We start from the raw sequence: 27,682 nt of genomic DNA, 5'->3' as shown, positions 1-27,682 counted from the left end.
GTTCGCACCTGCAGATAATCCTTTGCTGTATTAATTTAGGTCATTAGAACGTGAACTGTAATAACATGAAAAGTGATGTGCTAGGGATATTTACAATGTAAACATGAAGAAATCAATGTTACACCTACGTGTGGTTAGTTGAAAACATTAACATGCAGAATTGTACATGTTGCTGACAAGTATTCACACAATTGATGTGCTTATGCAACATTAACGTAGATGTGCTCAGGAATAATGTTCATTTTATGTGTGTAATTTCATGAAGCCTTGTGACATTTTTTATGTTGATTGAATCTGTAGGCCTGGAGAGTATTTTTCCCCTAGAGGCTCTTGCATTAAATTTACTAATGAATTTCATGTACATGTTGAATTTGTTCTTTCTCACGTTTCTGTTGCAGGTGGAGAAATTCATTCTCGTTAGCTAGAATAATGCCTTTGGTTTAGGAGTTAGGCTTAGAAAGGAGAAGATACATTGAACATCGATACCTATAATGTTGTATTTTCCCATCGGATTAAGCCTGGGTGGTGGGGCCTGGTTTTGTGCACTCTTGAATGACTTTGTATAATCCCCTCACTACCTGTGATTTCTAAGCTAATGTGCAGCTGATTTCTAGTGCCTTTGCCATCAGATTGAGAGTTATTCGAAGTACAATTGAAAATGGAAGGAGAACTTGTAAAAGGAGTTCTTGTGCGAGGCAGTGGAATTATTGTAAATGGACCGCTCAAGTGATATCACTACATATTTAGTGCTCATGCCCTGTGATGGTTAATTATTGAAAAGAAGGTCTGGTGGCTACAAAAGAGATAGTGGACTTCCTATACTTGCAGAAACAGCAACAGTAATATTGTCCTTAGAGGGACAACTTGAGAAACAGAACAAGGGAGGGTTGGGTAATTGCGATTTCAACTTGGTTGCAGCTAAGACAAAACCATCATGCTCATGGAAATAAGTTTCCTCTTCATAGCACATGTGGTATGGAAGGGTTTGGACATAGTGATGATGGAAAGACTCTCAACACATGTCAGTATAGATAAAGATGACTTCCTGGCAACTTGACTTCCAGTGTTGCACTATATAGTAGCGGGCAATAGGGACCTCAAATGACCTTCCACATTGAAAGTGTTGCATTTATCTGATTACTTTGAACAAAAGAGCGGTAATAATTTAGTGGATGTTTATTTCCTTGTCTACTTAATAACCCAAAAGATAAATAGCCAAAATCCTGGTTTATATATCCACTGAAGGGGTGATTGGGGATGGTGAGAGGGGTGGGTAGTTTGGTGTCAACGATTAAGTATTTGCTTTGATTTGTAATAACATGCAATAGATTATGAAGGTTACTAAGTAGCTGGCAACACTTCGAATTTTGTCTTCTCTCTATTTTTTATTTATATTTATTTAAATACTTTAAAACAAAAATATTAATAATTATGCAAAATGAGTGCTCTGAGAATCAAACAGTGACAGGATTTATGCCCCACTATGTAAAATGACCCCCATCACTTCAATTCACCCCAACATTCAGCGTGCAAAGAAAACATAGAAACAAGTAAACATAGTCCCTTTCACATTCACATGGATTCGTCTTGAAAGCACTGTTCACAAGCATTACTTCTATTTCCTGCTATGAGAAGTTTTTCAGGAGTCCAATGGCAGACAGGTGCGACTGGGCTGAGATTGTCATAATCAGAGAATATTGCTGTAAGGCTGGGACTTCACCTTTCTATTGAGCCTTACAATGAGCACTAAGTACACCCCCTTACCACTTGACCCTTAGGGTAGGGAGATTGAGTAGTTAAAAGCTTATTCAGGGAGGTGCTGTGGGGTTACAGACTCAGAACTATCACTATCAGCAACATACGATAAATCAATGTCCAGCCAATGCTTCCGCCTATGTGGAGAAGTGTGGCTCACTGGTTAGAGGAGGCAGACCTGGAAGCAGAGGTCAGCCCAGGACCAGGGTTCAATTCCCGGCTCGGCGGGGTCTTGAGTCCTAAAATGTCCATGGACTCGACAATTCTCGCTCCGGTGCCTACTCGATTCACAGGTTCACACTCTGCGACTCTGGGCAATAGCTTGCTTAATCTCCACAACGGCCCCTCGCGGCGGGATGCCTGGCTTTCACCTTGCGGATACCCTGCCGGGGTATCTCACAGGGGAATACCAGGACGGGTTCCCTAAGCAAGCGCCTTGATACCTTCGGGTGATACGTGCGCTATATAAATCGCAATACATTTACATATTAAAAGGAAAAATACTTGAACTTTATATATAGCACAACATTGACCTTAAAATTCAGAGAGTTCTTCTCCTCTTACACCAGTATCTTATAGATAAGTAACTGTCAATCAGGGTGTATTTGGAAGAACAGCCTCTGGTATTCCATGAGAACAGAGAATATTCAGTAATGCGCAAATAAATCACAGCTGGGGCACTTCCACAGTTTAACACATGCTACAGGGACACTCAGTTCACCAAACCCCCATCGCTCAGAGTAAACTCTGCAGGAATTCCCTGGGTTGCAGCGGCTGTCTCAATAAAGCTCTTAGTCTGTCCTTATCTTCTAGGCAGCATCTTTCTCATCCAATGGTACTGCCAATGCCACTCCAGAGCAGTTGGCTAGCTGCTTCCTTCAAGGCAGGCCACAAGTAAGCTTCTCCTGGCAGGGTTTAGAAATCTTAAAATTGCTGGTCCCTAACCTGGCAAAGGAGGCTGTAATGAATAACCCCAACCATGGAGCACAAAGGTTTCAGGTTAAGTGAGACCCAAACCGTATATGACCAACTTAGACTAGAATGTCCTGGAGGAGTCCTGCAATTCTCAGTGTTGTCTGATACTCTCTCCACCCTTTATCTTTGGCATTACTTGGACGTAGGATATCAAAATGAATGCCCGTGATGCCAAATCTACTTAAAGTAGACACACTCCAAATATAACCTCTACACGCAGAAGTACCACAGGCATCATCCATGTCCCACGTGGATAGAGTGAAGGACCCAGTTGCAAGGGACTAACAGACCAATTTAACAAATACAAGGGGCAGTAAGCAACTCCTTGTGGCAGAATACAAGTACAAAGGAAGGTTCTGCTTATATAATATTGCAGCTGCCACCACTTTAAGGCCTCAGCATCCCATGAGCTGACTGTATTAATGCTCAGTCGAAAGGATGGTGAACAGTGCCCACTCCATTGAACTGACCTCAAAGCCCATCCTGGATCACAGTCTATGAAACAGGAAGCCCTCAGTGGACATGCATGATTGCAATATGTGCTAAGGCAAAAGGCAGAATTCCTATAAAGGTTTGCTATGGTGAGCTCGAGACAGGGGCACACACACACTCTCCTTTGACATACAAGGGTCCTTTTCCAGCACAGCACCTGAGAAGAGGAGACTTTATATCAATTTGTAAGGGAGTTCACAAAATGACTACATGTGTATCACTATCCTAGTCTTGAAACATTTGCTCTTAACAACAACAGAATGCTCCACATTAGGTGGATTCACAAAGCACAATGTTCAAATTTACTCCTGTAGGATTATCCCTACATTTGGAACATATTTCTGGCTCTGTAGGCATTTGCAAAGGATCTCAGAAGCATCCTATGGCATTTAGGACAATTGAGGATTTCCTTCAGTACTATGCCAATGCCTAGAAATTACTGCACATAAGCAGATTATTTTGGTAGGTGTTTTTGCCCATGTAACTTTTTCCCCATGCACAAAATATTTTGCTAAAGATAAGTCTTTTTCATTTCACCTTTCCTATGTATGGAAATCTTTACTCCCTGTTCCCACATTGAAAACACATTTACTCATGCCTTGGTGTCAAAGTGTGTATCCTTCCAGGTTACTGAGTGCATACCCATAAATGTACAAGTTAGAGGGTGTTCACCTACTTTTGCAAGGGCCTGAACATGTTCGGACTGAGTGGCGCATCCATCGGTTTTCAGTTGTTTGGTTTCTTAACACCTGAAAACACAGTGCTGAGCTCCCTTTCTAAAAAGCAGGTATTACTCACAGATTGAAAATTGCCTGGTAATGGGGAAGACCTACGTAAACAAGCATGGTAGTTTTGCGCCTGCATGTTATTCCTCATTTCCTGTTCATTATGTCTTAATGGTAAGATAATGGCAGGGAGATACCACATGGTGCTTGTAATTCCAAGTACTGAGTTATCTTCCCACAATTAGCATGCTGTTCATGATCAGACCCTTAGAAGGAATGCTCTGAGCTCTGTCACTAATCCTAAACTCATGAATGCAGTAATTCCTGCAGAATGTCTGCATAATATGAAAGTAAATCACCATAACACATAATTCTGTGAATCAGGAATTGGAAGATATGTTTGTAACTCGCTTACTTTGCGCACCAACTTCACTGAAGTTCAAAGTAAGAGCTTTGTGAATAGTGCCCTGACTATGTAAAATATTTACCCCCCATCATTGTCTGTATTTTCTCTTCATACAATATAGAATGCAAAATAAATGAATACAAGTAACAGAAGCGAAATGACTCTGAGTTTACTAACTTTGACTTTCCCTTTCACTCACTGAGTAGCCAATCAGGATGAATGTTTTGCACATTGTAAAACACAATTTAATGGCCTTTCTCAATCAAAAAAAATATGCTTTAAATGTAATGTATACGTCTTAGTAACTTGCCTAAGTGTGCTTCATAGGTGGAATCATGACGCATTTTGTTAACTGCAAATTCCTAAGTATTTTCCTTTGATCTTTAAGATAAAAAAAGTCTGACTAACAGTATTTCCCATGCTTTCTGGCTATTAAACTCTTCTCTCCAGGATTCTGTCAGTTATAACTCCCTACAATTATTAAGCAAAATTGATCTAGATTGAGATATATAATTAATTTTGTAGTTACATATTTTTTCAAGTGCAATTTTGATTTAATGTTAAAACCTCCTCATACATCATTATTAATCTCTTGCTTCATAAAAGCTATGTACATGTAGGACTAGTTCCACATTAAGGGTATTTCTTTTATATCCATAAACATGAAATATCTCTACCTATGTCCATTTGTCATACATTTTCACTTTTTGCAAACCTCTGTTTTGAAAAATGGAAACAAAAAAACAGATAAGCAAGCCAAGAAGTTATGTTCTGCCACTTCAAGGTCGATAATTAACCCTTTGCTAAATGACTTGAAGATTCTAAGATCCCAGTTTAGACCTAGCCAGAGGCACTGATATTACCTAGGTTTAAATACCTTCATAATTCAGCCAGTCTCCTGCTATGGCTATAAGTGTTTTCCCTATTAATTACATAGCTGACCGGGCGCTACGAGAGAATGGGGTGCTACTAGCCAACATTAGCCCTCCCCTATTGCTGCCCCCATTCCACCTTTGGAAGGATCCATAACTGGGAGATATCACACAGTGGCAGCCTGTTCCACTAGATTCTAGAGGAATCCATAGGATTCACTACAGTGGAAAGTACTGTATTTCTAATAATCACTGGGCTGACCTTAGGCTGTGTTTCAAAGGTTTCAAAGTTTTATTAGTTTAGCACAGTTACTTAAAACCATTGCTATAAAAACAGCATTAGCACATATATAAAAAATCAGCAATAACACATTTGTCATGTTTAGGATGAAAGAAAGAAAACAGAAACACAAAGCTGAGAAACTGCTCACTGAGCTTAGTGGCTGTTGTGCTTCTAAGAAGGAGGCTGTGGGTGATGCGGTTTCTGTCTCCTTCTCCATGGCTCAGAGAGTCATCAATTATTCACCGAGTCTCCAGTGCATGTGTGGCAGACAGGAGGGACATTTTAGGGACTCTGTCCAGCGGACAGACATACAGAGGGTTACTTCCTCAGAACTTTCTCAGAACCTGCAGGCCACAATAGTCACCATACTACCATTTCCTGTCAGTACCCCAACGTATCCCAATCATGCAGGGAGTGTTGTTGCCCTGGTCTGACGTAGAGGACATATGGTGTTTTTTTGCAGTGGTTGGGATTTTCCCATCTGACTACCAAGTTCTCCACTTCCAAACTCTACCTATATTTGATGGTCTAGGGTGCATGACTGGAGCGTGGCAGGGTGGCTACCTCCTCTCTCTGCTAAGCATTAATTGCTTTCTCTGTAGTTAATCACCTGTTTTCCTTTTTAAGTGTTGGTGGGTTGCTTAATGAAATTAAATGAAAATGCCCATGAAAGAGGGCTAAACTTACAAGAAGTACATTTTCCTTCTCCATCTAGGATCTTTATTAATGTCACTAAGCACTGAGTAGAGGAGCAAGCTAACCCCCCACAGAACTAAGGTTGGAAAGTCACATAAATTGATGAGATCAGAGAAAGCACAAGAGATATCTGATTAGCAAGCACACACAGATTGTACAAATGCACGGCCCTCATGATTGTCTACTCTGGAATCATTTGAAACAGCAATATATTTCAAAGGTAGGGTCAGATGTCCATTTGGTTTCACTGCACATCTCGCCAACACGTATATTTCTCAGAAAAGCTGTAGTCATCTCCTTTTTTTCCAGTAAAATGTGCTTTAGACCTGATTTGTCAGTATTTATTAGCCTTCTGGACTGTTTAGACAAAGCAAATCTTGTCGAAATTGCTTCTCAGTATATAAAGAGCTGTTCCAACTCCCTAATTTCTTTTGTGTAGGCAAGAAGGTGCCTAGGAGCAGTCCTCACAATCAGAGTTTGAATTGATATCTGAGTTGTGAAGGATTATGGAAAGGGTTAGTAGAGAAATATCCCTGATTTATGGGGATTCATAATCACTTTAGGAAGACAATAAGGGAAATCCTTTCATAATGTATATTTCGTATGGTTTATAGGCACACAGAGCGGTATCTCATTCACCATTCTGGACCATGTCATGGACACCAAGCAAATTATCTTCCTAGTAAGGTGTCTGAAATCAGATTTGTGTAGAGCAGGGGTCTTCAGCCTTTTCTGTAGTGAGAGGTAATTCTGCTCAAGGAATGTCCTGCCGAGCTACTAGCATATTTTATCACTGTAAAATGCTGATGATATGTATTAACATTACACTATGATCACCATAAGAAAGATTTATCAGTAGTCACCACCCAAACATTCCAGATGAAGATATCAGCAGAATGCTAGGAAAACGTTTATCAGTATTGAGTGCTTGTAATCAAGTAAAATTCAAATCATCACATGTTGTGTGCCACAAAGGGAACTACCACAGCAGTAAGTCTCCCCAACTCAAATTGAATTATCATTCAGCTAACAACTTAAATTGTGTTTTAGAATTGTAATATGTTGTCTTCATTAGCATATTAGTTTTTAAAAATACACATATTTTTCTATCAAAACCACTTTCCACTTTCCAGCAATCAAACTCAATTTTACAAAAGAAAAACCTTTTCAGAAAAGCATCTTTTTTTCTTTAAAATTCAAATCAGTTTTCATTGTTAGAAAATACAGAGTCCCTAAACATCAGCTTTTTGTTTTCATTGAGTACCACCATATACAAATGCCAGTGATGAACACATTCTGCTTCAAATACCCAGGAATTGGAATCATAGGCCATGCTTGCTCACCATAACATGCCCACCATTAAACCGGAGCTACCACTGTGCCACAGCTGGATGCCCAACATATATCAGTTATGGACATTATTATGGGAGAAGCGGTTGCCACTCTGTCAGGAATTGCTAAAAACAAGCCAGTCATGCTCTTAATATGTCAGTGATGGCAGCAAGTATGTAATTACTAGACTTGTATTCCCAAAATAGTCAAGGATGTAATATTATGGCAATGGCACAATTATACCATGAACAGGCACAATTGCGTCAGAGATAATACTCTTATGATGGGGACCAGCATGCATATTTAACAGCCCTTGACACTAGGAGTAGCTTTAAGAAACCGACACAGTTTATTAGGGAAGGACCCAATGTCACACACCCACACAAAAATGAATATGATGCTTCTAATTTTCTCTGCCCTAGATGCATCCTCTCTTCCCTCAGCTCTTTGGTTGATCATGCTCCCAACTAACACATTTTCACTCTAGTTCTTGCAGTCACACACTTTGGTGGGTCATCCCCGGTTACTGCTGCCACTATCCTTTGATGTCACACACGGTGTGACTGATAGAGCAGGGCATATAACATGGCCAATCTCCTTCTTAGGTAGATTTAAAGTGGATAAAGATGGTTCAAGTGACAGACCCATAGGCCAACACTGTAGCCTACACATGCTTCAACACCCTGCAGATACTTCGCAAGACCTTTGAATGGACCCCCCCCCCCGAATCCAGGAAGACTGACACCCAAGCACTCATTACCAGCAGGCTGGACTACTGGAATGCCCTCTATGCCGGAATCAACAAATCTCTGCTCCACAAACTACAGACCGTCCAAAACGCCGCAGCCAGACTCGTCCTCAGCATCCCATGACAAGACCACATCACCCAGCACCAAGGAGACCTCCACTGGCTCCCCTTCGTAAAAAGAGTGACCTTCAAGCTGCTCACACACACCTACAAAGCGCCCTCCACAACACCGGACCGCAATACCTCAATGAAAGAACCTTTTTCTACACCTCCAAGAGAAACCTCAGCTCTGCTGACCAGGCCTTGGCTGAAATCACCCGCTTCCACAGAGCCAGAACAGGAGGTAGATCCTTCTCCTACATCGCAGCCAAGACCTGGTACAAACTCCCCCTCAGCATCAGACGAAGCCCCACACTGAAAGCATCCAGGAAGAGCCTCAAGTCCTGGCTTTTTGAATGAAGATAGCTGCCCAAATGCCCCCCCCCCCACCAGTGCTTTGAGACCCTCACGGGTGAGCAGTGCACTCTATAAATTCCCGATTGATTGATTGATAGGCCAACAGAGTGTGTGTTTGAGTGATTGATTGATTTAAGCTTTATTTCGATATAAAAACATATCATAAAAGCTGCACTTCACAACAACAATAAGAAACATAATTGGCACATGCAGTACGATAAACAACATATTTTACAATATACAGTATAAAAATAGTCAAAATAGTTTTTAAAAGGGAAAAAAGAGGGGAAAAAAGCATACTACTGTATCAACAGTTTTTTTGCAGTTCTTAAGCGCCAGGCCCAGCCTAAGAATTTTGCCATACAGCAGGCGAAAAAGGGTCTCGCGTCAGTGCACAATATGCGCAGGGCTTCTAAATGAGATCTTGTTCCCAGACTCCTACATAAGGGTCTCAGCCACAACTTTCTAGGTGCTACATAGGTATTACATTCGAACAACAAGTGTGCGACAGACTCAACCCTCATTTCGCAAAAGGGACAACATGGCACAGTTTGTAAGGGCGGTTTCCAGGTTGAGGTAAATAGACCAAGAGGAAGTACACCTAACCTGAATTTAATGTACAGTGCTCTGTCACCTGAGTTGTGGATAGAATCCAAATAGGGTTCCCTAAAAGGGAGTTCTTTAATTAACAAAAACTGGGCGACAGATTTACAGTGATTAGAATTGCACCTTCTTTCATTGTCCACCCACGACCAGTATGCCTTTTTTAGTGCTTGTTTTGAGGGAGCTGATTTATTATCCCAAGCATCTCCTAGCCCCAGTTTGTAGAGAAGGCACTTAACATCCCTAAGCCAGGGAATCTTGTAGCATCCTGGAAGGGATAGCAGGTCTTCCAGAGCATCTGCATAGCTGTGGAGTTCAGGGACATTCCAGATTCTAGACCATAATAAAAGAGGGCGTAATTTTGCTTGGTCACATATTGGGCGGGAGCCCGCATCTAGCAAAATGGGGATTGTAGGAGTACTGTGGGGCAGTCTCATAAGATCTTTATGAAAATTATTGTCAATGGAGGCCAAGGTATCAATTTTCTGTGAGCCCCACAGTTCCGCGCCGTATAGTGCTGCGCTTACAATCCTTGCCCTGTAGATATCTAGGACTGCCCCGATAGGTTTCAATAGCGAGGCACGCTGCTGTTTGAGCAGGGCTCCAGCTACCCTTTTGTGAGCAAGAAACACCTTCTGGTGGTGTGCCCTCCAACTCATAGTGTCAGATAATCGTATGCCCAGATAGTCAAATTCCTTGACTCTCTCTAGATGGACGGAGTCGAGAACGGGGGGAACAACTGTTTTTTTGGGGGGGTTGAGGACAAGAAACTTGGTCTTGCCTATATTTATGGCTAGGCCTTTATCATTACAGAAGGACTTAAAGCTGGATAGCAATTTTTGGATGCCCACTGGAGACTTAGAAATTAGCAGGGTATCATCCGCGAACAGGAGCGTCGGAATGTTCTTCCCCGCCAGGGTCGGTGCATCAGATGGATCTTGTGAGAGATGCTCCACCACTCCGTTAACATAAAGAGAAAACAGAGTGGGGGCAAGCACACAACCCAGGCGGACGCCCCTGTTCACCGGAATGAGAGGTGTTTTTTCGCCCTGTGAACCCCATCTAATTTGGGTAAAATTGCTATCGTGGAATTTTATGAGTAAGGCTAACAGGTAGGGTGGTAAGCCTAACTCATTAAGGACATTCCACAATAAAGCTCGTGGGACCAGATCGAACGCTGTGCGTAGGTCTATAAAGACCAAGTACAAACTGCCCCCTCCCAACACCACAACTTTCCAATAGAGCATGAGGAGGCGAAATGTCTGCTCAATGGTGCCAGTTCCCGTTCTAAAACCTGCTTGAAGATTGGACAGTATCTGATTTTCCTCTGCCCACTGCAATATCCTGGTCAGAACAACTTTGCCCGCCACCTTTTGAGTTGAGTCCAGCAAGCTGATGGGGCGATAGTTTGCCAGATCGTCTCTGGAGCCTTTCTTAAAAATAGGAACCACTTCCGCTCCCCTCCAAGAATCGGGGAAAGAGCCTCCCAGCAGGGCCTCATTTAGGAGGGAAGTGATCAATCTGCTCCACCAAGCCGGATAGGTTTTTAGCAAGTCGCCCGGAATCCCGTCAGGGCCAGCAGCTTTATTGGAAACAATGCCCTTAATTGCATTTTCTACCTCCTGCCTAGAAAATGGAGCATCACTACTTGTTAGGACAGTTGTAGGGCAAGGTAAAGGAGCCAAGATATGGTGGCAAGCCCCCAGTGGGATGGAATACAACTTGGAGAAATGTTCCAACCATACAGCACCGGGGATGTTGCAAGTTAGTTGCTGATCAATGGGCTTTTCCCTGGCTCTTAACAGATCCCAAAACTCCTTGGCGTTTTTCCTTTTGCTTGCTTCTGCTAAGTCCCGCCAGAAATTTAGATCATATGCCTCTTTTGCTTCGGTCACAACTTTTTTATAAATCTTCCTTGCAGCTCTTACATTATCTGGCTCTTTATTTTTTACTGCAGAGATAAGAGCCCCCTTTGCTGCTCGGCATTTCGAAGAGTACCACTTGGTTCTGGACGTGGAAGCACCTTTTGCACCCACCTTGGTGCTTGATTGGGAGATAATAAACAAATCACTCAAAGCCTCTATGGTCTCTGTAAACAATGGTAAGGTCTTTTTACCAGTGGGGCTTAGTGTGTCGAGCTTGGAATCAGCCTCTAGCAGAATAGACCCAGCTTGTGTTAGCCTCTCTTCGTCCGCCGAGACTCTTGCCCACTTCAAGCGCCTACTGCAGTTAGAGGGAGCGATTTCACGTGATGTTTTCCACTTATGGTCTGAAATAGCATGGGCCCCATCTTGCCATGGAAAGGTGATCGAGAGAGAGAGTGGGTTATGGTCACTGTCACAAGATACAATGACCTCCATGTCTTGGTGGAAAGGCCAAAGATTAAAATTAAGCATGACAAAGTCAATTCTGGAAGTTCGCCCCGTCCTGTTGTATGTATGGGCTCCCATAAGGTCCGATTTAGAGCGGCCGTTAGCTGGTCTCAAATTATGTTCCAGGCAAAGGGCATTAATATCTATTGCGCTCTGGGACCATTTCGGGATCGGGTCGATGGTTAAAATAGGGATACCTCTCCTTGAGTCCTCTTCAAAGGTATTCAGAATGTCTTCCCTGGACAGTGGCTTAAAGCAACAGTTAAAATCACCCGCAAGAAGGACATAAGAATCGATGTTACAAGAGGCAAGTTCACTGCTTAGGCCTGTTGATGATAAACGTGAAGCCCCACCATTAGTACCCCTCAGGTAGATGTTGAAGACTTCTAGGGTCCTCCCTCCTTTGCGATGCAGTGATAACCATTGTAGGTCAGGTGATTTGGTGGACCTTTGGGTAACACCTAACCTTAAATCAATGCTAATCCAAATCAGGAGACCGCCAGAAGGGCGACCTTTAGAGCCAACTTGTTGTACGGCTGGAACAAAGTAGGTCGAAAACCCCACTCTGTGCCTTGGTTCTTGGCACCAGGTTTCCTGTAAAAGGCAAATACTATAGGGTTCTAGAAAGGCAATCCATTCAGGATTCTCAAGATTGCGGGCAAGCCCAGCCACATTCCAACTCAGGATCTTCATTAACGGCGCACCGGAGGTGGGCTGTGAGAAGGGATAAGTAGGTGGGGAAAGTTTGGGTGTGTTTGAGTGATATCAAGAGATCCCGCCATTGGTTGGCTGTCATTAACTCTTACGGGTAATGAAACGAGCAGTGCTGCCTTCTTTAGTATACACAGAATCCCTGAGATCAGATTGGTTTGGTTTCACCTCTGAGAGCTACTTTGAGGGTGCTGGTGAGCTACCAGTAGCTCCCGAGCTACTGGTTGGAGAAGCCTGGTGTAGACCCTGTCAATCTGAAATGGACTACAATAAACTCATGTGGAAGAAATGGTTTTCTCTCCAACAGTAATTTTGTAGGCCCTCTAAAAATCCTCATTCCCAGGAATGTTGATAATGCATGCCTGAGAAGGGCATATTTTACGAGCTATAATGATTCTCCTGAATGAAGACAAAGGTGGACAGATGTAGCTGATTGAAGGTGTTATGGCACCACTGTCTAATCTTAGAGTGTTATTTGGTCAATGATGCTGCTCAAATAATATGCACTGAATATGTTGCAGTTAATTTCAGTAGTGGAAGGTTGTAAATGTATGTATAGGCATTTATATAGCGCACTACTTACCCGTAGGGTCCCAAGGCGCTTCGACCGCTGCGAAACCCTTCCTGGCTTCCCTGAGAGATGGTCCCTTAATGGGTATCTCCAGGGTGAGACCAGGCATCCCCGGCGGTCTGGTGGGGCCGTTAGTGAAGATGAGGCAAGCTAATGCCCAGAGTTGCCGAGTGTGATCGCTGATCAGAGTGGGCACCGAGGCGAGAGAATTATCGAGTCCGCTGACCCTGGTCCAGAAACCTGCCGCGCCGGGAATCGAACCCTGGTCCCGGGCCGTCCTCTGCTCTCGGGTCTGCCGCCTCTAACCAGTGAGCCACACTACTTCACTGTTGTTATACTGACGGTTAACTTTTATACCTCACACATGTGATCTGCACAACAATCTTCTGCATTGCTCGTCCAATACAAGATGAAGCTCTGGGGGACACCACTGACATGATTCCAACAGGGCTATGAGTATCATCTTCATTTTTCTGTCTCTCAGCTTGAACAGCAATAAAGAAAACCTGTAAAGAAACATGACTGACCAACTGTTCAAAGGAGGTGGGTTCCAGAGACTGGGATTAGAACTCTCAGCAGTTTTGCAACTGTTAAAGCATAACTGCAAGGCTTTGCGGTGAAGTCCCCCACAGGCTGACAATTTATATTAGTACTTTGTTTTTATAGCATATATGAGTTTTTGTAAATGAGATTTAATTAAGGTATCTACTTTAACATGTTTCTAATCCGAAACTAGATGCAAAGTCAGAACACCTGTGCTACCTTTTAGCACATTTTGATTGTTGTTCCTAAATATTTCAGGCTACCAAATGTGAGTACATCAAACGCCTAGACCTTTAATTGCCTATTGTTGTTAAGGAAAGGAACACATTAAAGGGTTGATGAACTGCCCACTGCTTGAGCATGCCAATACATCAATCCAGCTGACTATTTCTAACTCTTTGGTTTTCTGTTGGCTGGTTGATGCATTATTCTACTGCCTTCAGAGTGGATGCACTGCAATGCATGAAGGACTGTTTTACATCTAAAAAGTGCACTCAACCATCAAACATTTTGCCACATTCAATTCTTTATCTCATAAATCCAACATATACAGAAAGTATTTTTACTGCAGCAGGCATTTTTAAAATGCTTTTTTCATGACTCATGCAATCCTGAACATAACGGAGCTCCCAATTTCCTTTTAGTTTAGCACATTGATAGCTATATTTAGGGTTGACCATCCCAATGTAACAATCAAAAAATAAATTAGGAAGTGTGTTTAAGAGATGTACACTTATTAATATGAGGGCACTTGATCAGAATGCACAATATCATGCCCCTGCGAAGACCCAACAACCGCCAATTAAACACCATCACCAACACCATCCTCACCACCCATCTCACCACTAAGATCATCATCAATACCACTAATATCAGTACCATCACTCTCACTACCACTAATACCACCACCAATAGCACCACCACCAAAATCACCACCAATACCATAACTAAGGCTACAGCTTCACCAATAGCAACACCACCATCAGTAATACCAACAATAACATCTATTCTAACACCGGCAGAATTGAAGCAGAACAGATACCATCACAACCATTAATGTCACCACCAATTATCCCACTACATATTCCACCACCACCAATGCACACCACCAAAACCACCAATACAATATAAGTATGGCTGCTACCAATACCACTCTGCCAATACCACCAACAGCAATAGCACCAATAATAGTATCACCACTAATACCACCAATTGCAAAAATACCTCATTAGAACCAAAACCACCAATATTGTCAACACCACAACAATAACAAGCCACTGAAATAATACCAGTTCCACTGCTATTACCACACCCATCCAATCCCATGTACTTCAATACCACAGATAGTCACCACCAACAATATAAGCTCCAATACCACCACAAATATTACCAAAAACCCCACTAATACCACCACCATTGGAGTGGTGTGGCTCACTGGTTAGAGGCGGCAGACCCGGAAGCAGAGGACGGCCCGGGACCAGGGTTCAATCCCCGACGCGGCAGGGTTGTGAACCAGGGTCAGCGGACTCGATAATTCTCGCCTCGGTGCCTACTCTAACCAGGGATCCCACTCGGCAACTCTGGGCCTTAGCTTGCCTCATCTCCACAACGGCCCCCCACAAATGCCGCGGATGCCTGGTTTCACCTTGGAGATGCCCAGGAGGGAACATCTCACAGGGAAAGCCAGGACGGGTTCCCCAGTGGTCTATAGCGCCAGGACGCCTCTGGGTAGCAGTGCGCTTTACAAGACACAAACATTTACAAACATTTACATTTACCACAGATACCAACAATGCCACCACCAATATTACTACCACCAATACCAACACCATTATATATGAATATATCACCATTAATAACACTAATATTACCACCAATGCCACCAATGCAATGTCACCAATGGCACATTATTACCAAAACCACCAGCACAATACCCATACCACTACTAATCCAAGTTCCAATACTATCCTATCAAATATTATCACTAGGACTAATACAGCCATCAATACCAGTAATACCCACTGCTATTATCACCACCGGCAATAGTACTACTAATACCACCAACAACAAAAAAAATATCAATACTGTTACCAATATCAGAATAATACAATTACATCGCTACAAGTACTGTCAATACCACAGCCATTATCACACCACCTTAACAATTCCAATATCAGCACCAATACCACCCACAATACCAACAATTTCATCACTACCTGTCCCACATTAAAAAAAGAAACCCTACCACCATCCCTTCCACCAGCTCCAATACCACCTACAACAGTGCCATCAATACTACTACCACCTACACCAACACAAAAACAGTAGTATGACAATTAACATTGCCAACAATACCACCACAAATACCACCAGACATCAACACCACAACCACCAATACCACTAATGCCACACTAGTACCGCTATCACAAGCAATATCACCGCCAGTACCAAAGCCGCTAATATCACAATTACATTACGCTACCATTAAAATACCACCACTACACTTGCCTACCACTAGAACTTCCAAGCATACATATAATCAAAATGTAGGCCTTTAATGTACTATTGCATGGAAACATCATGTGTGCTCCCCTGTGTTTGCATGCATTGTTACGTTAACCCAAGACCAATACACTTTGCTAATGATTGTTATCCCTGTAACTTTATGGCCAGCATGGAACTTAAAGAAAGGTATGAGCAAAATTAGCTGGCTTAGAATGCTGGGCATCTATTTTTAGCCTTCGAGTCATAACCATGATAATATGTACATGAAATATGCAGGGCTGTTGTCCGAGTATGTAGGGATACATGTGGTTGTGTTTCTCTGCATGTATATGTACCTAAGTGTAGGCATCTTTATGTTATTTATCCTCATGTGCATGCACTATTCAAAATTAACTGTTATGATTTCTTTCTACGCTTTCATCCTTTTGTGAAAATTATGTTTTGGCATCTGCCCAATTCATACTCCTATGTGTGTGTTTGTGAAGACTGCCAATTACACAGCATTATATCCATGTACCCTCAATGCATTTTGTAATCCAGAGCACTCCAAATTTCCCTTTCCATTGATATTGCTACTACTTTGTTTTGAAGCTAAATTTTTTATAGCTACATTATAACCATTTTCTATTTATTACCTCATTCTGTGAAAGGACAACAATGACTGTACAATGCAAAGGTCTCCTGGATCGAAGTCAATCAGTCATTATGTGTATTTGTTAACCTCTTAGTCATTATTAAATGTTTATTAAGTCTCAGCTTGTGCCCATGCTCTACAGGATGTTTGTGCATAATGTGATGGTTGGCAGGCATCCACCGAGCTTGCCTACCACTTTATGGTGCATTAGCTCAGAGCTAAGGAATGGCAAAATTAGCTCTCAAAACCTAAGGAGAAATTTAAAAGACGAAGACAGCCATGACTTATCAAATCCTCCCACTGAAGAAGAGCAATCAGTGAGGGAGGTGATCTGAAAATCCAACCCATATTTCTGAAGACAGACCTATATTGGTAAACTACGCTTTCTATAACTGAGAATCTTGAAATGTGATCAGTGCAGAAGCAAATCCAGCAATACAAAAACAAGATACAGTGAAGGGGCAAGGTCTCAAGTAACCACCAGAAGCTAGGAGACATGGCCTTCGGCATGACGAAATAAAAGACCAATGAATGTCAATAGCTTGGCTAAAAATATTAGGGGTTTCAAATCTAGGAAAAAGCATGAATCTTCACTACACAGGCACTGAATATGGGTTGCAATTTATTTGGCATGCAGTAATTTCACACTGGTACTGTGCAATTACGGGCAAACCCCCATGGAATAGCAAATTACAGTTTGCGGATAATTGTTCCAGTCATAAAACCAAAAGGAACTTTCCCTTCCTCAGGGTTGTACCACATACATTTATTCCCTTTTCTGAGCAAATGATAAATATATGTGCAGGAATGTAGGTGGGTGGGGTGAGCATGGTTTATGGGATATGGGGAGGAAAGAGGAAACGTATGTTCTGGCAGGGAGGAGCATTGTATGATCTCCCCTATCAGGAATAAAAACAGGAATGAGTCTCATCTCTCTTATCGGTCAGAAAATCTGTTCTCCTGCACCCAGAAAAAATTATTGTGGAAAAACCTAAATAGTTACCATCTGGTTGACCTAAATTCCACGAGGCAATTCCACATCGCCTGATTCATATTAATGTACGTAGGCATCCACCTGTGACTCGTATTTTCAGGGATTCACAGAATGCAAATGACCATGCATTGGCAGTTTATGCAAATCGTAGATTTTGAGGTTTACCCAGGAGCAACTTTACATACACTAGAATATTTAAGCATAAAAGATAATTTGCTGAAGTTCACATGCAGTGGCAAGATTCTTCCTCAGCATCTCAAGTAAATATGTCAGTTTACCTATTCCTTTGCCAACATGGATAGACCTCTTTGCAAAAGCAACTTTCTAGGGTGGAAAGGATGCAAAATATTTCTGAACACTCACAAACTCTGGTGGCATATCCTCCTAGACCCCCTTCTTTCCACCCGTCTAGGCAGATTTACTCCAAAAGGTTATCTGCAGGACTATATCTGAACTGCTGGAGAAATGTCAATCTGGAATCAGGTGCAAGAAATTCAGGTATTTGACTCTCAAAACTGAACTCATGGCTCTCCAAAGATGTGCACACAATGTAGACTTTTTTCAGATATAAAAAGGAGCAACACAATTGGATGTCAACCCAGGACGATGTACTCGCTAGTGAAATATATATTTTGCCGAAACGGGCCTGCTTTCATAGGTAAGCCAGGCAGCCAATCTAAACGTTGTACTTCCATGAATGGCAAAGCAGCAGGCATGCTCCTCCTTTTCAGTGGCTCCCATGAGAACAGTGGAAGGGGAATAAGGATCTAAATGTCAACAGCTCTTCAACTTTGATCTACTGTGGGCCGTCCATTCTGGTAAAAGTAAAGTATTATAAACTCAAAAAGGTAGGATTACAGTCCAGCACACAAGCGAGCATGCCTTGCATGACTGCTGGTTTATCGGTACCTGCATGGGAGGCAAGGGACATATTTGTCCCTAGCCTGCTTACAACTTCCCGTTTGGAAGTAGAGTAGATGTGGTAGTCACTGGTCTGTACACATCCCAGTGCTAATGAAGAACATTCAAAGATTGGTACCACCCAAACCACTGCTCCGGCCACATTTCAAATTATTGTCAGCAGACAAGATTCATGTGCACTAATCAATTTATAAAGAATCACATCTAGCAAATACTATGCACCATTTCCATTGAACATTGTTTTTCATTTTGAACAACTGATTAGCAAAAAGGCAATGGGAATGGGTTCTCAAATTTGTATTTTTTCCAAACGATTTTTACTATACAGAAAAGTCTGTAAATGTTCCAAGATCTGAGCATATGGACTAACACACCCTAACAATATTTAATCCGTGATGTGCTACAAAGTCCTGATAAACTTAAAAGAAATAAATGAAAGAAAATGTATTTTCAAAAACAATGGGATTATTCTGTACGTCACTTTGTTGTGCTCTCACACTTAGTGGATGACTAGATCTGTTTGAAATATACTCATAGAAATTTACATTCTTACTCAGTGTAAACTAGGTTGATCCCCTTTGAAACAAACTAATTTCGATCATTTAATTAAAGCTGAATTTGGCCCTTTCACAAATGTATTAAGAAAATACACATACCCTACCAAAGCTATTGGAGTAGGGTATTTCAGCAGCTTCAAGCCTTTATCAGAAACTCGCTCTCATTATCTATGTTATATCACTCAAAACCCCTCAGTGAAAACACACTTTTTATTCACTGTTGCCCATCTATAAGTTTAAAACTATTTATATGTGACCGCTGGAATTTTCAAATACTGGCTTCACACACACTGGATGGACATCCTTAGTCTCAGCTCTCCTAGGTGCATTTGTGAGAACGCATCAAAGGATTATTCTTTGTATGTAGTCCTAGGTATCCTTTTACAACACCAGATCCACAAGCCCCATATTTCAAAGAAGATCCCTAGACTGGACAATCTACGGACCTAGGAAATGTGTATAGCTTTTACATTTACAGAAACATTCTGAAAAACATAGGGCCTGATTACGATGTCGTTTGGACCGCAACCAACCGACTGTCGATTGTGATTCACCCGACATCTGCCATTGCGGTCCATCCGCCACATTACGATGGCGCGGGCGGAGGCACTGGGCAGAGAGACCATCCACTGCACTTCCGATGGACTCAAAGAGCCAGTCGGGGCATCAGAAACACACAAAATCCCATACTGACGGCAGAGCCAGCCTCGGCCCCACCGTCGGGATTATGATGACACTTTCCGACAGCCTTTATATGTTGGCTTTTCTGACATGGAAAGGCTGTCATAAAGTGACTTTTAGGGCCTCTAGCAGGGGGCCACTGTCACTTCCCGTCCTCTGCTATGAAGCCTGGGGGGCAGGTCCCCCCTAAACATTCCTGCACCGTGTGGCAGGCACCATGCAGGGATGTTTAAAAACAATAATTTTTCAATGGCAGCTTGTGCGGAAGGCCTCTTCTGCCTGCACAAGCTGCCATTGAAAAATGGATGTTTACGGCCGGTTGCATCCACATTGTGCAGTCAGAACTGCCAAACTATGGTCGGGCGGTTCCAATCCACAACGGTGCACCCACCCAACATCGTAATGAGCATCTTACTTTTTTATAGCAAAAACATTTCTTTCCCAGAACCCTGGTCTAATTCTACTTTTTATATCATGAAACCTATGCACTTAACTTTCTAAATCAAAGCAGGAACATGTAAACACCAACCTGGACAGTAGGGCCTCCTTCTTCCTGAGGAGGGCTTAGGGTAAACTCTTCCATGGGTGGTTCGCATGAAGTCATCACTTCAGTCATTCTGTAAAAAGATGAGAAGTGAGTCAACATACTGCAACTCAAATCATGACTGTTCACTGTGGCAGAATGCGATACTCTATTTGTTTACTATTTTTAAGGGAAAAATTCAGTTAAAGTAAGTAACACGTAAAAAGGAGCCACAGAGCTTAAAAATGAATTGTATAAGTCCATTTTCCGCAGCTGCCTTATAGTCTTATAGCAAATATCAAAGAATATTTATAAATGTTTGTTTTTGAGTTCTAAATGTTAACAAATTATAAACTAAAAAATAACTGTGACTCAGTAGAATTCCAGAATTATAATAATGTGCAAGTATCAAATTAATTAGTGAACGACAGATATGGTAAAATCATGAGACAAAGAAATTCATTTAATTGATAATGAATTTAAATGTTTCAAAATTGGTTTAAGTGAATTTAAATTTTGAAAAATAAATTTGTCCCATTACATTACGTTGCTCACAAAGTTTTGCTTTAAAGAAATGTTCCCATTATTTGCACTTCAAGTTTATAGCTATAAATGTAGAGTGCAAAATGCATTAGAATTAAACATACATAAACTACTCTTAGAATTCACAACATACCAATCCCTTGGTGAGGCTGCTGTAACCCCCATTCTCACAGGCCACAAAGCATATCCAAACACCATTCATGCAGTCTACATTGGCAGCACTGAACAGGAATCAGAATCTTTCAGACTTGATTCCAGACTGACTAAAGGCGTTTAATGGTTAACACTGATAAAGCACTAGGGCCCAGATTACAAAGAATCAATTTGCAAAAAAGCAATCTTAAATTTTGCCAAACGATTTTGAGTTTTCGAGTTGTGTAATAATGGATCGGTTTGCAGAATCACCCTTCAGAGTGGATCTCAATTTGATCTACCTCATTGTTATGGAAGAGGAAGGTTGCAAATTGCAACTCACTCCAATCAGATGCCATTAAGACGGATGGTGACCATCTTTGGTCAGTAGACCAAAATATCTTTGACCAAATTTAAATGATTTTTTTTTTAATGGATCCTGTTTTCCAGGGCCGGACTGGCCGTGAAGGGCACCGTGTGTTTCCCTGGTGGGCCGCCAGGGTGGGGCCAGTTGTGGGTCCCTGGTTTTGTTACCGGGGACAGTTTTGAAGCATAGTTGCAATATCGGCCCCTATAATAAAATCTGCGGAAACCGGCCCTGGCAAACAGCTCGGCCGCATCCCCCACGTTTCCCAGTCCAGCCGTGCAGTTTTCCTGAAAGGAAACATGTCTGCATTTAAGAAAAAATGTATACTTTTTTAAAAAGTTTGTTTCAGAGTTGGCAATAGTCCACTGCCCACTCCCAAACAACCATTTTTTAAACATTTTTTGCAAAGCGGAATAGGACCCCAAGGACCCTTTTTCCCTTTGCAAATATGTTACCACCTACTTTGAGGAACCAATAACAAAATAGTTTGCAATCAAAGCTGTAGTCGTAAATTATTCATACATAGCATTGCTAATAGCAATTTGGAAGGGACGCCTTAAAATCTACCCTTTCAAATTGCTATTTGTTATGCATTTCTAAACCTACAATGTGATTCAGTAAACAGTTACCAAATCTCCAAAGGGGTTTAGTGCATTTAAAAAAACATTTAGTGGTTGCAAACCCTGTGATGCAGAGACTCACAGATTCTGTATCTGCGAAATAGCTTTGTTTTATCTGGCCCTCGATTTTTCAAATAGGAGCACATTCATTATATGATAAAATCGGTGCTCTAATGAGGATGGCTCATTAGTGATCCAGAGATGTAAAATGTCTTTGCAAGCCAATGGAATAAGAAATTTAATTATATTTCTCCCTGACCATATCCTCAATTACCAACAATGTGGGATGGAAAGAAACTCATGCACAGGGAACACGTTATAAGAGAAAAACACTTTAAAAAGTCTCAATCAATAGGTAACATCAAAATAAGTCACTACAGGGTGGACATGCCATCAGAAAACATGAAGCACAATCAGCCTCATTTTCCAAATGTTTTAGCACCTGTGTGTTACTTAAATGTAGTGTTACACTACATTACAAAATGAAGTGGACAGGGTTGGTGCCGCCCGTAGACCACATCCCAGAGCGTCTCAGCAATTGAACTGCTTCATACAGGATCATAGTCCTACTGATATCTGGTGCAGCAGGCATCCAGAAGCTAGGGAGGGCACATGTATAACTACACATCACAGCGCTTGGTCCAGAATGGACTACTGGTTTGTCACGGGTGACATAGCATCCTGGACCGTAGATGCTCTGCACCTACGGCATGCACTTTCTAATCATGTCCCGGTAGTTCAATTACTGCAGGGGCGGCTCTAGGCTCATGGCGGCCCTGGTCAGGGAGCGTAGTTAGGGGGCCCCGGAAGAGGGGATCTGGGCGGGGCGGAGCCGCCCGGAGCTCTGGAAGGTGTTTTTAATAAAACGTCCAGAAAAGGCGTTAGATGACCAGTACCCGCGGCTGCTCCTACCCTTCCGAATTCGTCTCAGAACGATAACATTTAGGAGGAAGAGGGTTTCGTGACACACAACGTGAGGGAGTGGCACAAGCGGCTGCAGTGCCAGGGCCATGACAGGGGCCCCGGACCCGCAGCCCTCCCACAGAGAAAGAATTGATGGCCTCTTTGCCTGGAAACATTAATATCAATGAGGCACAGAGGCCAGTGAAGAGGAGGGGGTCAGGGTGTTTGGAAGTGGAACAGAGCCGGAGGCCACCAAATCCCTGCCAGGCTCGCCACGCAAATATGTATTGATCCTCAGAGGATTATTATATTAAGGATATATATAGGCGTGGCGGCCCCTGGGGTTTGGTGGCCCAGAGCAGGTGCACAGCTTGCACATGCCTAAGGCCGCCCCTGATTGCTGAGTCGCTCTGGGATGTGGTCTCCGGGCAACACCAACACTGTCCACTTCATTTTGTAATGTAGTGTTGAAGTCCCCACCCCAGTTCACTGTGTCATCCCCCATTGCCTGCATCTTTGCCCAGAAAGTGGGGAAAAACTTGGTTCGTCCACGTTTGGACCATATATAATAACTAGGGTTACCTGAGTGGACATTAGTATACTGCTTAAAATGACATATCGCCCCTCTGGGTCGATTTGCGTGAGAGAGGTTGTCCAGCCCAACTAACGCCTTATCAGAAAAAAATACTCCTCTTGCATAGTTAGAGTGCGGAGCTGAGTGTATCTCGCCCCAATATCGGTTGTGTAATTTAAGGTCAATACCGCACTTCAGGTGAGTCTCTTGCAAGAAACAAACATTAATGTGGTGTCTGATTAAGTATGCATGCATTAGCCTCGATTTCCTGAAATCGTTAAGCCCTCTGAATGATTCAGGTAAGGAATTTGGTCTCGGTCATAAAATAGCTGTGGTGTTGTATAGTGTGTTACACATTTGGCGAAAATGCAAATTTGAATGAAAAATTTGACATTGGACACTTTCTTGTAAAAGCATGTTACACTTTTAAATAGCATCTAAAGAAAGCAAGTTGCAGTCTACTGTGGGCATATGCTGTATAGTTGCTGTCTTTTTGTCTGAGAGTTCTATGAGCACCCTTTCCCACCCACCTCCCACACCAACCCCCCAAATAGGTTGTGTTGAACTACCCTCCCACCGACCCTTTATTCTCCGGTTAACCCAAATATGAAAACACATGGGAGATCTCCTAGTGGGGCTTGGGATGGCGGCATGATCCCCGCCTGGTGGCAGGGTGGCCGGGCTAAATTAGAATAGTAAGAATACACCTAATGTGGATTTTAAGCTGATACACTGCCTAAAGACTCGACTGCCGCTGGACTCAACTGACACAACAACCAGAAATGTTATACAGTATAGAATTACACCCAAAACTTAATGAACTGTCCGCCTGAATCATAATAATCACATCAGTCATTGTCACTCAAGTTACGTTCTGATCCAGTTTGCTGTGAAGAGCAAGGAGATGACTTTTTGGTGCAGATATGTTTAGTGTACTTCAGGGCTGCTTTGTCACCAGTGAAGAAATGAGATTGCCCTTCATGTGTGATTTTTAGTTTGGCAGAGGAAAGCAGTGCGTGTGGGATGGAGGCATTTTGTAGGATGCGTTTCACCAGAGTGTACTCTCTACGAACGGCTTGCACCATTGGGGTGTAATCTGGAAAGAAGGAGAGGGAATTTCCCTGATAGTTTATTGGGCTTTGGTCTCTGGAGTCTCTGAGGATCACATCTTTGTCTCTATAATTTAGAAGACGCTCAATTATGGGACTTGGCGCAGTGTCCACTGGTGGTCTATGACCCAGTGAGGGGTGGGCCCGCTCGACTATCATTACTGATGAAAGCACCTGACCAAAAAAAGTTAATGTAGTAAATTTTCTATGCATGGTTCCATTTTCAGGATGGCGGTGGATTCAGGCAGGCCAAAAATTCTGAGTTTGTTGCGCCTCGAGGGTGCTTCTAAGTCCTAATTTTTTGCTTTGATTATGACTTTTTCCATTTAAAGTAGTTGTTCCCTAGATTCGGCTTGAAAGTCTTGGGTGACCGAGATTCTGTTTTCCAGGGTGTCTAAGCGAGTTTCATTAGTGTCTACTCATTCTTATACCTTGTCTAGGCTAGAGGTGAGCACATCTATCTTATTGTCCATAGTTTTTATGCTGGAGCACACGTCTCGCAATATGGTGCACAAGTTATCCTCCCGATTTTCCCCAGAGTCCTTGGTGCTAGGGTCAATGTCTGGCTCCGAAATTGCATCGGTTGTGCATATTTGGTGCTTACTATCAAAGGGATTTTTGGATTGCCTTGGGTCAATCTTCTCCATTTTATCAGGCTGAGCACCAGCAGCGCAGGACGTCATGGGCTTTGCAGATATTATCCCTCCAGTGGCACACAGCGGGTAAGTGAGATCCAATCTAGCACTGCTATGTCCTAGGCGCCTCTGCTTGCAACGTGATCTATCTTGATGCGCCAACACAATGACCCCAGAATTGACATCTTCCCAGCCTGTCGTAGTTTAGAACACAAAGCCCACTTCTATAGAGGCCACAGCGCTGATGAGCGTAGGGATATTTACATGCAACAGGCCCCAGCGGAGGCAAAGTCAGAGCAGCCTCTGAGCTCGAAACCCTGGCATCCTGTACAAGTCACTCACCTGGGAAGGGAGGGGGGGGCCAGCCTACCACCCCACCAACCATGCGGGAATCACCGTGTACATCACTGCCCCAGCTTGGGAGTCTGCGTGGTGCCACTCAGACCGTGGGCATAGGCACAAGACCCACAAGCCTGAGCATCACCCCCGGCCTCTAGACCACCTGGCGGGGTACAGGTCCAGCTGGCAGGGAGTATGCAAGGCAGCGCATCCATCCAGCACACGCCAGTACTCATTGCGCTTGTCGGCCTAGCTGAACTGCTCCACTGCAGGCGTGTGGCAGGTCACTCCACAGCTGGTGTTTAGCGCCATCACCAACGATTACGCCCCTGCCCCAGACACCAGCAAGAGGGGCGAGCCACCGCCGGAGCACCAGAGCCCTGCCCGGCCTCCGAAACAGCCTTCAGCCTCAGGCAGTCACGTGTGTCTGAGCCCGCTGCAGAACGCAGCTCAAGCGTTGTGCAGGGCCAAAGGATAGCAGCCATGTTTGCAGCATGCTCTAGGCCTCAGTATGCAGGACATCGATTTAGTCTGGCATCTCCTTCCCCCCAGCCAAACTTTACAGAGTGACTATTGACATTTGGGGATTGCTGCTGCGTTTCAGCAGCAGATTCCGATGTGAGGATGTCGCAGAATTAATGAGCACGGCCTGCAGAGCCCCTCTAGAAGGCGGCCATTCTGCAGGTCGGCGAAGCCACGCCCCCAAGAATGAGTGATACTTAAGTAATTCATATAACAAGTATTTCATTTTGGGAATCATTAATATGAGATAATACAACTAATAGCAAATACTGTCAATCCATTTTTGTTCTCCATAACACAATATAACTTCTCACTCCTGTATAACTGAGAAAAATCTGTTGAAAAAGTTAAAGAACTACATTTTCACTTCACAAACTGGATAAATAGTGGAAAATGGCATTGCCTTTATAATGAATAGCCATGTGTCATGTTGTTTTATGGCTACATGCATATGGCGGACTGATTCTCAAATAAAGTCAAACATATGCACCCTTCGGGTTATAATCTTCCATGAAAGCAGGTGTTTTTTATTAGAAGCATGCAGAATCATCAAATAGGCCAGTTAAGTCACAGAAAAGTACTTATAAAGTACACAAGCAACTATCCCTAAGAAAAAGAGATAATATGCTGCACTTGCAATGTTACCTATCATAAAGCTTGTAACATTTCCCCGCTCACAATCACCTTCCAGAAAAGCCAAATCAAACTGTGACTTGTGGCAGCATAGGAGTCTCTTAACCATTTTGCATATGTTAGAAAAAGATATGGTATTTACGGGACCGGTAAATATACCATTACCCCTTTAAGAGACTGAGTGGTAAATACTTCCTATTCCATGCTTTTCACTTAGAAAAAAGGGATGACAGGTAGAATCAGTATTTAACACACTGAATTCTATAAGAATTTCCTCTTTTCTACGCTTTTTACCTACTATATTTTCTCCACATTGAAGTTGCTGAAATCCGTCATTGGAAATGGCGGTGGCAAGATAGCTATTGTGCAAATTGGAATTTTGAAACCCTACACAAAGAGCCGTTTGCTCAGATATTGGAATCTAACTATTTATCAGCAGCAGTGTGGTGGGCTGGTGAGGTGGGGGGAAGTCGACATACAACGGAATAGAGAAAATAAATAAAGAAATAATTCCCATACTGTCGCCTGTCGACACCCCCCCATCCCACACCACCCCACCCCACGCCACCCCACTCCACCCTGCCTCACCGCCCCTCTGCGCTTACCTGCATGGACCAGTGCTGTTTATGGCGAAAGGGATTCCTGGTGCCGCTCATACCTCTTATTGCCGGTCATTTAAGGCATCATAATTACCTTTCCCCTGCATTTTTTGAACTAGTATAACACTTCCACTGGTGGAAAGCAAACATCACAATGACCTGATTAAAGGCCTTTACCTCCACCTGTCAGGCAAAAAGTTGCAGCAACATCCTTAAATGTATAAATACATCCACCCATCACTCATCTATGTCATGAAGTCCCCTTTGTCACATCTTTGAGGGAAAAAAAAGGAATGAATGATTATCCCATAATGCCTGTTATCAAGATATGGTAGGTCACAGTAGAGTCTT

The 27,682-nt window shown here is 42.8% G+C and overlaps 1 protein-coding gene across 3 annotated transcripts in view; it reads right to left on the bottom strand.

The window, feature by feature from the left end:
- LBHD2 (LBH domain containing 2) overlaps positions 1 to 27,682 on the bottom strand; it is a 353,161-nt gene that overhangs the window by 139,863 nt on the left and 185,616 nt on the right. For all 3 annotated transcript variants that reach the window (XM_086937843.1, XM_086937845.1, XM_086937842.1), the window contains exon 3: positions 20,362 to 20,449. In XM_086937843.1, the coding sequence (XP_086793969.1) occupies positions 20,362 to 20,448 (87 nt within the window). In that variant the 5' untranslated portion in view covers position 20,449. The remainder of the gene's footprint in view (positions 1 to 20,361; positions 20,450 to 27,682) is intronic.

Source organism: Lissotriton vulgaris, chromosome 9 (genome assembly GCF_964263255.1).
Source record: "Lissotriton vulgaris chromosome 9, aLisVul1.2, whole genome shotgun sequence".
In the NCBI taxonomy this organism is placed as follows: domain Eukaryota; kingdom Metazoa; phylum Chordata; class Amphibia; order Caudata; family Salamandridae; genus Lissotriton; species Lissotriton vulgaris.
The sequence above is the reverse complement of the archived record's forward strand: the minus strand, read 5'-3'. Positions and strand labels throughout refer to the sequence as shown.